We start from the raw sequence: 12735 nt of genomic DNA, 5'->3' as shown, positions 1-12735 counted from the left end.
AGGAAGGACTTAGGTGTTAGGACACTGTTTGGGGCTTAAGTGAAAGGTTCAAAATTGCCTGTGTTGACACCTTGGACAAATCACCTAGAGAACATCCAACTGAGTTCCTGCAATGTACCTCTGCTGTAGAAGAGACCAGAGTAACAAAACCCTAGTAGAAAGCAAGTTTAATTCCCTGAAATTAGGTCAACCTTTAAGCAAAATACCTTTCCACTTACCATTTTTGAAAATTGTAATGATTTTGCTGCTGAGCAGTAGAAGTAAGTCACAGTGTTGCTATATGATGTCATTCGCATCCCTCTAAATTTTTTCAGGCAGTAAAAAAATAAATTTTTGTGGAAACTGGGTCCCTTCTCACAGAAAGTAAAATGGGGAGAAGCTTGAAAATGTCCAATGGATTTATAACACTTGAAGGTGGTAGCATGTCATTCTGTGGAACCAAGATCCACTGATGTTTGGGTGTTATCATGGGACATTTTCAGGGACTGAATTGACCTTAAAAGCAACTAATGCATAATGTTTTTACAGTCACAGAATGGACATTTTAGGGTTTCCATTTATTTGTTTCTTTCTTTATTAGTTGATGAGGGTATTGAATTCATGTAGGTGCTTAATAGACACTGATATTTTATTGAAAATCCTAGAAAGAGCATTGCAATGCTTTAACGAATGCAAAGGAAAGGGATTAATGTTGCTTAACTTACACTCTGCAGACTTTATGACACAGTTGTTTGATTTGGGGGGGTTTTCATTGGTTGCTAATACAAATTGCTTTCAATCCATGTATTTTTATGTCTTTCTGGGCAGACATAGGTCCCCAGTTCTTCAGGTTAGGGCTCTGTTTACACATAGTATAGCTTTCTTCTTTGGCTTACAGCTTCCTTTCTGAACAAAAAAAGTCTTGTGCAGTCAAGAAGGGGTTCATGCTCTGATTTTGCCCTACAATGCAGTTGGTCATGATGCTGAGTAGTCTAGTAACATCTCTGTATTTGAGCAGGTAAGAGAAAGTTAAGTTGTTAAGTCTTATTTTCTAAAGAGAAGCAGTTGTTGAAAAGAACTGGAAAGTCATACTTTGTCCTTTGGTGTTTCATAAAACTATTTTATCATGTCTTCTATTATAGCAATCCCATTTGCCTGTACCTTGCCAGTATTTGTGCCAACCTGTAAAAAGGTTGGTGAATTTTGTTCTGTTAGACTTTTCTTTTAAAATCATTATTTCCTGCATCTGACTCAGGGGCTTGTTTAATTGTTGCTGCTTTGCTATTTGCCAGTAGCCCAGAAGCCTGCTATTGGAGGAAGACAGTGTTTATGCCTGTGTTTTCTTGCTCCTTATGCTTTGTACAGTTGAAACAGTGAAATTACAAGCTGAGAAATGTGTAGACAAAAGAGCTCTGCATTGTTTAATCATTTACTCTCTGCCATTTTGAATACCACCATCACCTTGGGAGGAAAAACTGCAAGTGCCTAGGTCATAACCAGCTGATAGCATAAAAAGGTGAGAGAGTAAGAATTCCCTTATTCAGGACTGGTGAGTGTCTAAATGTATTATAAGGGACAGTGCAGCCAGGCTCAATATCTGACCTGTGGGAAAGTCTGGGTCAAAGAAGTCCTTAATCTGAAGTTTGTGACATGGCTTTTTGATTGGGAAGGAAGAACTGCTGTTTACTAAATAACTCCTTCTTCATGAATTGGGGTATGTCAAGTGACACAAAATCACGAAAAATAAAAACTTCTGGTGCTGTTTGAATTTCTTCCCTTGTCTCAAATGGGACAGGAGCAAATGGGCTGCTCCTGGAACATGACTCATTTCATGCCAACCTGTCCTTTTCTTTTCTATCTCTGCCTGGATCAGTCATGTAATAATCAGGAACCCTTCTAATCCTGTAATATGGCATGTTGGGCAGCTAGGCTTTTTAAGCAATGAACCATCCTTCAAAATATATCTCTCCAAATTTCAGATCTAATGTACCTCAGTTACTCAGGAGGATAAAAAAAAAGAATAAAAGGTGCCAAAATGTAACCACAGGAATGTGGAGAAGTGAGTGCAGTTTCTGAAAACAAACTGTGCGCTTTTTCTTTCCTCCCTTCACTCTCAGAACCAGTCTTAAAGGTGCAGAACTTAATATCCAGCATAAACAGAACAGACAGTTGGGGATACAAGCATCATATAATCACCCCAGGACACAAAAAAATCAAGAGCAAAAGACAAGGAGACGTAGGATAGAAAGAGTTTTATTCTCTGCGAGGTTTGACATTGTCACAATAACATGTTTCTCCTTGAGTTCATCAGAACCTTTTCAGAGGGGATACTTGTTTCCTTTTCAGGGGAGCCAAGTGTTGTTTCCAATGAGTCCTTACACCAACGCCTGCCTGCTGAAGGCTTTGCAGTGTGGCTGCTCTGCCAGCTTTGTATGTGTGTCCCCAGCACATCATGTTTGATCACAATGAAAGTCACTCCAGAGTATGTCTAATCAGGCAGGGCTTCAGAAAAACTTGAAGGCTCTAAAACTGACCTCTGGAGTCTCTAGTGTTGCTGTTGGGAGCAAAGAAGAGAAGTGTATAGCTTTTTGAGGTCTGTTCCACTGTGTTATAATAACCATTTAAACAACAACAAAAAAAGGATATGAGTAGAAGAAAATATCATCTGGACTTGAACTGCTTTTATCCAGCTTTCACCTGCATGTACAGTCAAAGTTTATCAAGTTAATTCTGTATTTGGAAGTCCGGCTGAATGCTGGAAATTTTGTCTTGAAGTATTAGGTGTTTTATCCTTGACTTCTAGTAATAATTCATTAAAGGTTTCACACCATCACTTCATTGTTCATGTTGAACTAGCATGTGGTAGCCCTAGTCTGAATTGTGATTTGTGTTAGGCACTGTGTGTGTTTGGTGGAGATAGCGCCTATCCAGGCACTGGATGTACTTGGAAAGCTAAAGAAGTGAAGCCCTTGGTGGTGGTGAAGAGCACAGGGCTGGCTTTGTCCTGCAGTTATGGGAAAAAGCTTCTGGGCATATACTTTGTAGTAATGATGGTGGTATGAAAAATGCAAGACAGTCTCAGTGTCTTAATTTATGGACCACACTATAAATAATTCATTAGCAATAGTGTTCCTGTTTACATTGTCCGTAATAAAGATGGAAAATTTGTGAGACAGTTGTCGCTCATAGTTGTCTCGCTCCTGGCCTATTCCAGTCGAAACAGCAGTGGGGATGATGGGAACTGCGCTCTCCTCTTCTTAGCAGGAGATACCACGTTGGTTCCTGTCTTTAGAGTCAAGGTAGCTTTTGCTCTGACCAAGTTTAGCGTTTGTATAGTTGCTGCTTTCAAATACTTGAGAGGATTTTTAAAAACCTGCTTGGGATCTGTGTTGTGTTCTGCCAAAGGCCATTTCAGCTTTGGTTATGCTATCACCTGAGGGTGAGAGACGTAGTGGAGGTACAACAGAGATCTGTGCTCCCAGAAGAAATTCTACTGAATTCTGCTCCTGATTATGCCAAGAGGTTTGTTCATGAACTGAGCACGTGGCAGATCTTTAACGATGGAATTCATAAACCTTTGAAAACTAAATTGTCTGTTAAGATTCTTGGTAAAAAGAAACTTATTTCATGGTAAGTGTAAGATTCTCTTTATTTGCCTCTAAAGTAGGTTTGGGACAATTCTCAGAGGCCAGTTTCTAGGTAAAAAGTTCCTCTGAATGATAAGGTGGTGGGAAAACCAAATGGGGCAGAGGATCATGAAAGTTTCAGTTAAAATCTTTCTTGAAGGCAGCAGGCTTTGTTGCGTAAAACTCCTGCAGTATTTTGTCATCTAGGTGTTTAGAAGAATTTCTACCTTACTGGAATTATGGGCACTTGGAAAGTATGAATACCAATGAATACACTACAGATAGGGGAGTAGCAGGGATGTGTGCAGATTTGACTTTATTGGAATTGAAGGCATTGCAGTTGGAACTAGTTTTAAAATACGCTGTTTTCAAAATCAGCTCTAGAGGATCCAAAGTATTTCTGGGCTTCTTGATAAAGTTTCAGTAGTGATGAATCTGTCCCTTTGATTGTTTCAGGTTTAAGTCACTTAAAGTAACCCCCTAGCACTAAATTGTCATAACTCAGAGCAAGTGGAGAGTTTGTGAGAAGCCCCATTTGGATAGCACCTGAAAGCAGTGCAGGCAATGTAATTTGGCTGCCAGCAACTGCTCTGTTTCTCCAGTTACATAAGTTCACAGCCATCCAACATCTACTTTACTTGTTCAGATATATTTAGTTTTTACAGGTTTTGCTGGTCCTCCTGAGATTTATATTGCTTCTATTCTGGGGAGCTTGGTAAATATTTACATTTCATCAGAACAGGCTGATGTCAAAATTGTTGGAGCTCATGTCTCAAAAGCAGCTATTCAGTTGCTCTGTTTTCCAGAGACTTTGTTGATTGAGCTCATGGGGTTTTTTTTCCATTCCTTCCCTCCCCCTGAGTGGTCTTCTCCAAAGTAGTGGTGCTTTCCCTGGTGACTTATCAGAAATCATTGGTCTTAGGAAGACTTCCTTATCTCATAAAATGAAAGAAAAGATGAATAGATCTTATATTTATAGACAATAAAGAGAAATTACCATCCACTTTGACTGTATGCCTTCTTTATGATGCTAAGTTTAGCAGGAAAAAAAAAAAAAAAGAGTCCAATCCTGATTCCTTTACTTGGTGCAATATAGTTTGTGGATGGAGGGTTGTTATAGTCTTTGTCTTGCCACTCAGTAATGTGGCATAGAAGTTGTGATGGTGCAGAATAATGAGAAGAAATCAGCAATTTCCTTCTAATGCTACAGTTCAACTTCCAAAACATGCCTGGTTTCATCAGATATGTAAGAGGGCCTTCAGTGTCAGAATGCAAATTCTTCTCTTTCTAATTCACAGTGGGCTTCAGATAGTTCTTGCTAGGAGCATTTCTTTGGGTTGACCTGACTCAAGAGATTTTGACCGCTGTTTTTTATATAGCAGGCTGTCTTCTGCAAGAGATAGGTTATTGGAGCATAGCAAACACAGAGTAGCATTTTCAGTTTTTGATAGGTAGTTGTTAAAAATATTTCTGCTAGTGCCATCTCTCCTCTTTCCTTTCCTCGTCCTTCTGAGACCATCTTAGACAGTTTGATTAGGTCATTACCGTTTCCTCTAGACCTTTAGAAAATACTTATATTAGGTTGTTTTGTGTAGCTAATCTTTGAGGTTTTAAGCAAATAACTTAGGTGCTTGTGTCCAAACCAGATGGTTTTCTTTAGTAGCTGATAAATGTCTAGCAAAAGCAGGAAAAAGTTTCCACTTAATAGATGTTCTTTGTTGCAGCTCTATAGACACGGCCCCCAGAAGGTGTGTAAGCCAGGTGATGTTAGCAATACTACACACCTGTGTGCCGGATTTGGTAGGCAGACACAAAGAATTCTCAGCAAATGCTTTGCATCTTACCACAGACCCTCTGAAAGAACCAAGCTTTCATTAGGTAAATAAGTAAGCATTGCATGCCAGAATGCAAACTGTTTTCTGTTCTTACACTCGCCTGACTTCTGCAATCCTCCCACCAGGCCCAGAAAGGTGGCAAGAGGTGCTTGATTCTGCTTCAGTTTAGAGCCTGGTAATCTATCATTTTTTACAGCATTGTTGTGTGAGTGATCAGGGACACCGATTATGAAATTATTTGAGTGCAACCCAGGAGGTTTTAGGGATGGCTCATTTGCTTGTAGCTGTCCTAATGAGGATTAGTATTTCTTTCCTGCAAGCTACAGTGAACCACTGGATCAGGGGGTTCTGCTGTGGAACTGTCAATGTTTGTTCTAGTAGAGCTGTCTATACTGGAGTGTGCAAAGCCTCTGAGAGCACTATAGCAGGGCTCTCAGCCCTGGCTCCCCGGTAGCACACTTCTACACGCTTTTGCCTTTAATTTTCTGTTATTATCTCTTGCTGTTTTAAACTGCAGTGTCCTTTTACCTCCTTGGTCTCCCTGAAGATAACAAGCTGACAGAGCTGATTACACTAGGAGCTGGGTGGAATGCAGGGAAACCAACCTTATAATACAAGGATGCAGCAGGGCAATTACCTGTGATCTGCTGATGCTGCTCTCGGTCTGAGGAAACCACTCATTTCAGCCAGCGGGCTGGAGGTGAGGGCTGCCGGTGCAAAAGGCAGCTCATGTGCTTAATGGTTAGTGCTGGCTGGTGACCAACTTGTCCGGGCTCCAGAGAGCACTCTCCTTAGCTCTCTCTGATACAGTGTGTGAGGTTCTTTTATATTTCTGTGTCTATACTTGAAGCATAGGTCATATCCCAGTGCTGTGTCTGTGCTTCCAGCTCGCCTGACAACCTTTGCTTTTGTGTGATCAGGGTGCAGATGTGCTTCATGATTGAACAACTTCTGCGCACTGCCGCTCCTCCTCCCAGGAGTCCAGCAGGCTTGCTTATGCAAGCTGTCATGCTGTCTTTTTTTCCAAAAGCATGTGTGGGTTTGCTTTTGTGTGTATCCGGCTGGCTGTTGGTGCCTGCATATAATAGGCTCTGTATATAAAAACGTTCCCAAGCACACGGCTGCGGAAACAGCTTCCTTAAACCCGACAAAATTGCCAGCCCTTGCAGCTCAAGCCTCCATAAATTACAAAAACCTGCTCCCGCCTCCCTGAAGCCGTGCCTGCCGGGCGCGGTGTGCGCACACACTCGCTTTCCCTCTCTCGCAGTCAAAGATGATAGAAAGTCTTCTGGGGATTACTGCACATTTGTAGAGCAACAATGGAAAGCAGCACAGCACAAATATCTATTCTTCCTCACCCGGCATAACAAACGCTGCTTTGTCTCACATCTGGCCCTTTTTAATAGCTCAAAGCCAGCAGCAGTAGCTATTTAACAGCTAATGGTAAATAAAGCTTTATTAAAACAACTTCCTTTTTCAAGTGTTTAATGATGAAAACAGCCTTTCACCTGACATTTTATACCTTTTGTACCATATCGAGTAGAAGAAATAAATTAGTTGTCACGGATAGATATTAAACTTTTTCCAGCAGATGATCTTTGAAAATTCTCGTACTAAAGAGCGGGCTTAGCGCCCTTTGAATGCCGTGTGAGCCGTGTCCCTGTGTGCAGACGTGCCGAGCCGCATGGTGCCCGCGCTGTGCGGGCTGTCGGGGCTGGGCTGTGCCGCGGGCGGGCACCGCCGGAGAACCCATGCGATTACACGCAATTAGCAGCCTTAACCTGTGTGCGCGCACGGGGGAGCGTTCTGATAGTTCAAGAAACAACTTCTTGCAATATGTTTAATGGCAAGGGAAATGTCAAGTGGAATTAGATGGTCTCCGGACCGCCTCATTTTGCCACCAGGACAGGACGCTGAGAGAAACGATGTTTCTTAAATCCATCACTGGAGGTGACAGGCTCCCGGGAGCTGCTGGTCTGGTTCGGACCTAGCTCCTCGGGGGTCCGTGCTTCAGGCGATGGAATGCGGCTGTTCTCCCTCGGTCCCCCCGGGCTGTCCCGGTCCTTCCTGCTCTCCCCGATCCCCCCTGTTCCCCCCGGGCTGTCCCGGTCCCCCCGATCCCCCCTGTTCCCCCCGGGCTGTCCCGATCCCCCCTGTTCCCCCCGGGCTGTCCCGGTCCCCCCTGCTCCCCCCGATCCCCCCGGGCTGTCCCGGTCCCCCCTGCTCCCCCCGATCCCCCCGGGCTGTCCCGGTCCCCCCTGCTCCCCCCGATCCCCCCCGACCCCGCGGCGGGCGGTGGCGCGGCCCGGCGGCGCCCCCTGGCGGGCCTCGGCGGCACCTGCCCTGGCCCGGCCCCGCTCCGCCGCTGCCGCCCTCGCTCCCGCCTGGCTCGTTGCTTCATCAAAGTCACTGCTTAGATACGGATTGCCCTCTCGTAGGACCCTCCGCATGCTGGAGACTTGAAGGAAATTATTAGTTTTTAGCTGGCTGAATAAACAGCATTAACCAACTTGTGCGCTGTGGCGGCAGGGGGCAGGGATGTTTAGAGCTGCTGCGCTGAAGCCCTGCTGAAGGAACTGATCTTCGTTTTCCCTTCTCACCTACTGTTAAAATTTGTTAACCGATAAAGGTGTTTCCTGTGTCTTTTTACTTATGGCCTTCTTGCCCCGAGTGGTCCGAAGTGCCTCCAAATTAGCTCTTGTCTGGTGGCTGGTCCCCTGTGGAAATATAGACCCGGGTAATGCTGCTGCTGGCCTCGAGCGCTGCTCACAGCAGCCTCCTCTCCTCCTCTGCCCTCACAATGGACTCCTGGTGGAAAAAATTATTGCTAAAAGCTTGTTTTCTGGAGGAATGGCACCCTGGTGCTGTGGCAAGGGCGGTGGGTGGCAGTGCTTGGGCCTGGGCAGCAGCTGATGTTTCTGGTGAGCTCTGCTCCGGCTCCAGCTCTGCCCAGCAGCGAGGGAAGGAAACCTGTGGGAACGAGAGTAGAAAGCACCATGTGAAGTGGCTGTAAAGTCAGGGAGAAGGCTGGGCCTGTTTCAGTGATGACTGAGGTCTCCCTTGGCCGCAGATTTCCCTGGTCCACTGGTCCTGCAGGGCGGAGCTCTCGCTGTGGATGGCAGCTCTTGCCATGAGGAGAGCTCACCCCGGAGAAGAACTGGATCCACACTCACTTTCAAAACGCTGAAGGCTTTTAGACGTGTTTGAAGCAATGGTGAAATATTTGACTTAATTTTTCTTTCCCCTCTCTAGGAGGCTTAGGAACTTGTGGGGATCACATTTTACTAAATTGTTTTCTTAATTGTGTTACTTGGAAGTTCAGTTTCTGATATAATAATTGTAGTCGCCTTACCTGAATTGTCACCCAAACAGAGTGTAGCAGAATCTAGTGAAATTCTCTTTCGTAGAGCCAGTGAAAATTTTCGTTCATTTTTCGATATGGGAGATGGTTTTGTAGTAATGGTTTAAAAGATTCAGTATGTTTAGGGTTAAGAAAAAAAGGCTAACAGGTCGATACATCTGTTCCTTTAAAAAAAAAAATCTCCATTTTTGAGACATCATAAATATGTAAATGAGGCCTCTTTAATTTCTTATAGCCTAGGGCTATAAACTCTTAATGCTAGAGGGGAGGGAAGAAGGAAGTATAATTCACTTTTTTTTTAGAGGGGGCGACTGGGTCTTTACCACAGAAAAGAAAGAAGCAGGTTTTTATTGTTGAATTACCAGAAGGTGCTGGGAACAGTTCTCTTTTTTGTTTATCCTTTCGGATGGAGTTAGCATGTAAAGCAGTAGTGTACAACCTTTCTGGCTAATGTGTGCATCAAACAGAGGGGATTTATTACAAAGCACCGGGAAAAATTCCCTTCTCTATCCTTCTCTGCCAGTTCCCTTAATCCTGATCAGCAATATCCCCTGCTGTCTCTTGAGCCGCTGGCAGGCCTGAATCTTAGCGTGCTGTCTAATGCAGGGACACCACAGGCCAGCCAGGGACCCTGCAAAGTCGTTTTCACTTGTGACCTGATAAGTGCACTGCACTTAACTGAATAGAAATCTGTTCTTATTCAGCCCTGATGGCCTTTCTGTATCTTAAGTACTGTTATTTTCGACTATGGTGATCTTGCTGCTACTTTTAAAATAGGATGAGATCGACAGAAAGGGCGTTTTTTAAAATTTCAGGACATGGATGTGCATGTGGGAGCAAGGCCAGAGTACAGCAATACCTATGTAGTAGGTATAGTTACTGGAAATTTAATTCTGCTGTTATTTTTCTTCCAGCCAAAATGGTCTGCTGTCAAAATGCTTGTTCTGCCATGGTGAAATTTCTGATCTCTATGATAATTTTCACTTTCCATGTTTAATCTTTTAATTCTTGCTGAGGCCCATGAAAGTGTAATTTCCAGATAATAATGGTTTCCCACTAATAAGCTCTCAGTTTTTAATAGCAGAAATTACTTAGAGCCAATATGCTCACTGAAAAAATTACTCTATTTGATGCTTGTATGATGTGTCTGAGAGAAAGATAAAGATGAGTCTTGTGGCCATGTGGCAGGACATTTCAAATACAAAGCGTTGTGTCATTGTATGTGATGAGGCTTCTTGTGTACAATTTTGGCTGTTTGGTTCATGCAACAAATGTTTACTGTCCAGGGTGCTTAGAGGGCTGAGGGCCTTCTCTTGACCAGGAGAGAATAAATGAGATTGGGCTGTGAAAGTAGCAACCTGTCAGCAGTAACAGCTGGTGAGTGATCGTCCATCCATGCCATGAGGGGGAAGAGGCAGAGGGAGCCTGGCAGGGCAAAGGCTCAGCCATAGAGCTAATGTTGTGAGAACAAGTGGAATTGAGCATGGAAATGAAAATTCTTATAGCCACTAGGGGAAGGCTGAGAGTTAGGGAGTGCTTTTCTATGAGTGCAATTGGGTTTTAAAACCAGAACTATTTTGGAGAATGATTTTGATCAGTTTATTACAGAATTTGTGTGCCCTGTCTGTGTAGGAGAGTAGGGGATTGCACTCCCAGTCCTGCCTCCAAGAGCCTTGTCGGGTTCCAGCTCAGTTAGGTGAGTTGCTTTTGTGTATTCTGCCCTTCTGCTTCTCCAGACGGGCTTTGAGAAGCTGTGCCGTATGGGAAAAATGGCAATTTGGACAAGTACTATAATGAGCTGTGGTTCAGGTAGCTGATAGGAACCTTTGATTTTGTTTATAGTTAACTGTAAGGCAGTGGACTGGGGTGGTATTACGTGTGTACACATGAAATTGTATAATTCAAAAATGCCAATTTTTTTTTTTTTTTTAAAGGTGCCTTAGTTTGCATGTCTTCAAATTTTCCAACAGACATCTATGTGCTTGTATATGTATTTGTTTTCAGTATGCCCTTCTCTGTCTGTGCTGATGTTCAATTAAAATGCAGATAATTTGTCCTAGCTTGTAAGATGGATCACTGCTGAAGTAGTGTCATGTCTAGGCTAACTTATCTCTTGATAAATACCTCTGCTGTCCACTGAGAGATTAAACTTCATGACTACTGAGGTCTGTTTGGAGGTCCTACAGGCAGATAAGACTGTGTAACTGGCTTTTAATAAAATATATCAATTTACATTTGCTAGAGGACCTTTGGATGGCATTTGCTATTGAGAAGGTGGCTGTGGCATAATCAAAAGATAATACTTGCATGTGAAACTGGCTCCTCTGTTTCATAAGTATTATAATTTATTGAGAGGAACGCTTTATTGAACCCTCTTTTGTCTAGAGCATGGAGGTGAGGAGCTTGAGCTGCTGTTCTAAGACCTCATTTAGTTGTTTAGCAGAAAAGATTTTTTTCCCCTGAGTCTAATCCAGCAGGAGCCATGAAAGAAGATTATCAGCTAGGTACAGAAATCTCTGGCGGTTTTGGTGTATGGGATGCGCGTGTATCTGTGGTCTGGGGTCTGTCTCATCGTGAGAGCTGTGTAACCAAGGTTCCTACCGTGGGGAACGCTCTTCCTCTCAGGGGGGTTGAGTATTGGACAGTGCTGGAGTTTAACTGAATAGATGTTGAGTTGGGTACCAGAAATGGTGAACAGCCAGCTTCTCTAACCAGACAGGTATCTGAAAAATTTGCCCTCTCTTGCGTGTATGGAGGGAGTGGAGTTCTGCCATGAACAGTGCTCTGAATAACAAACCACTCAGTGACACTGAAGAGGTTCATGAGGAGGAGGTTTCTGTGCAAGACTGGGACCTTGCTTGTGCTACTATAAAGTTTGGTGTAAATAGGGCATTTGGGTATATATTTCTGTGCCTACTTAATGCTCATGGGCTCCAAACACTACTCTGAGCCTTAATTTTTATTTTCTAGATTTTTTTCTTAAAGTTACAGGAAGGTTTAATTTGCCTTGAATGACACTGTTTGTTAAGAGATGGACCTAAAGACCGCAGGCTGTGTTTTCCCAGGAGTAGTTTGTTCAGCTATAGAACCCTGAATGAACACAATTTTTCTAGAAGGCAGGAACTGTGCAGCCCTTTGCTCTGAAGGTTAGGCCTATTCCATATATGCTTGGTTGTGCATCTGGATATTTGTCGTTCTTAACGTCTGGGCTGAGCTGTGGATCCCAGTCCTTCCTGCCCTGTCTTCTTGGCCATTTCAAGGGCTCATGAAGTAGATCAGCTAGTTGGAGGAGAGTTCAAAATGTACCTGTTCCCTTTATTTTCGATCCAGAAATCCAGATTCTTCAGGACACACATTTTGTGCTATTTTTGGCCGTGTAATACTCTGCTGTATCTGATTCATTTAATATTTATGGGAGGTATTTTCTCTTAGAGGAAGATTAGGAAGAATCCCCATGCCCTTGTCCTTGCAAAAGCCAGGCTGTCATTGTTATTTGGATTATTATTATTTTATCTCACAGCATTCTCAGGGGTTTCTTGCAAGCAGCTCTGTTCAATTGTTCAGGTGGTGGAAGTGTAGGGACCATGTTCAGTGATCTTTACTGTCCTTTTTGTCTTGCAGATCGAGGGATTTTAATGGCTTTCAGGTAGAAGAAAGTGGAGACAATCAAAATGAATTCTATGGACAGGCACATACAGCAGACCAATGACCGGCTGCAGTGCATAAAACAGGTAAGCTGGGGGTGGAGGTCATTGCTGCTCAGTGAGGGTTGGGTGTTGTGTGGCAGGTGTTGCATATTACAGTTACCTGTTGCTTTATGAGTGCTCCTGCCCTTCAGAGGGAAGGAATGAGACACTGTAACCTCACTGAAGACAGTATCTGCTGTGAGAGCTGGTACATTAACCTCAAAAGCCAAACTTTCCCTTACAACTTT

General features: G+C 43.5%; 1 protein-coding gene across 12 annotated transcripts in view; it reads left to right on the top strand.

Moving 5' to 3' along the window:
- The window catches only part of ZMIZ1 (zinc finger MIZ-type containing 1), a 346350-nt gene that overhangs the window by 178699 nt on the left and 154916 nt on the right, over nucleotides 1-12735 (top strand). For all 12 annotated transcript variants that reach the window (XM_040070534.2, XM_040070533.2, XM_040070545.2 and 9 more), the window contains one exon: nucleotides 12423-12532. Coding sequence is in view for 6 of the 12 variants with exons in the window: in XM_040070545.2 (XP_039926479.1) it covers nucleotides 12473-12532 (60 nt within the window). In the remaining 6 variants the exon portion in view is untranslated. The remainder of the gene's footprint in view (nucleotides 1-12422; nucleotides 12533-12735) is intronic.

The sequence above is a fragment of the Hirundo rustica genome, chromosome 8, assembly GCF_015227805.2.
Source record: "Hirundo rustica isolate bHirRus1 chromosome 8, bHirRus1.pri.v3, whole genome shotgun sequence".
NCBI lineage: Eukaryota > Metazoa > Chordata > Aves > Passeriformes > Hirundinidae > Hirundo > Hirundo rustica.
The sequence above is the reverse complement of the archived record's forward strand: the minus strand, read 5'-3'. Positions and strand labels throughout refer to the sequence as shown.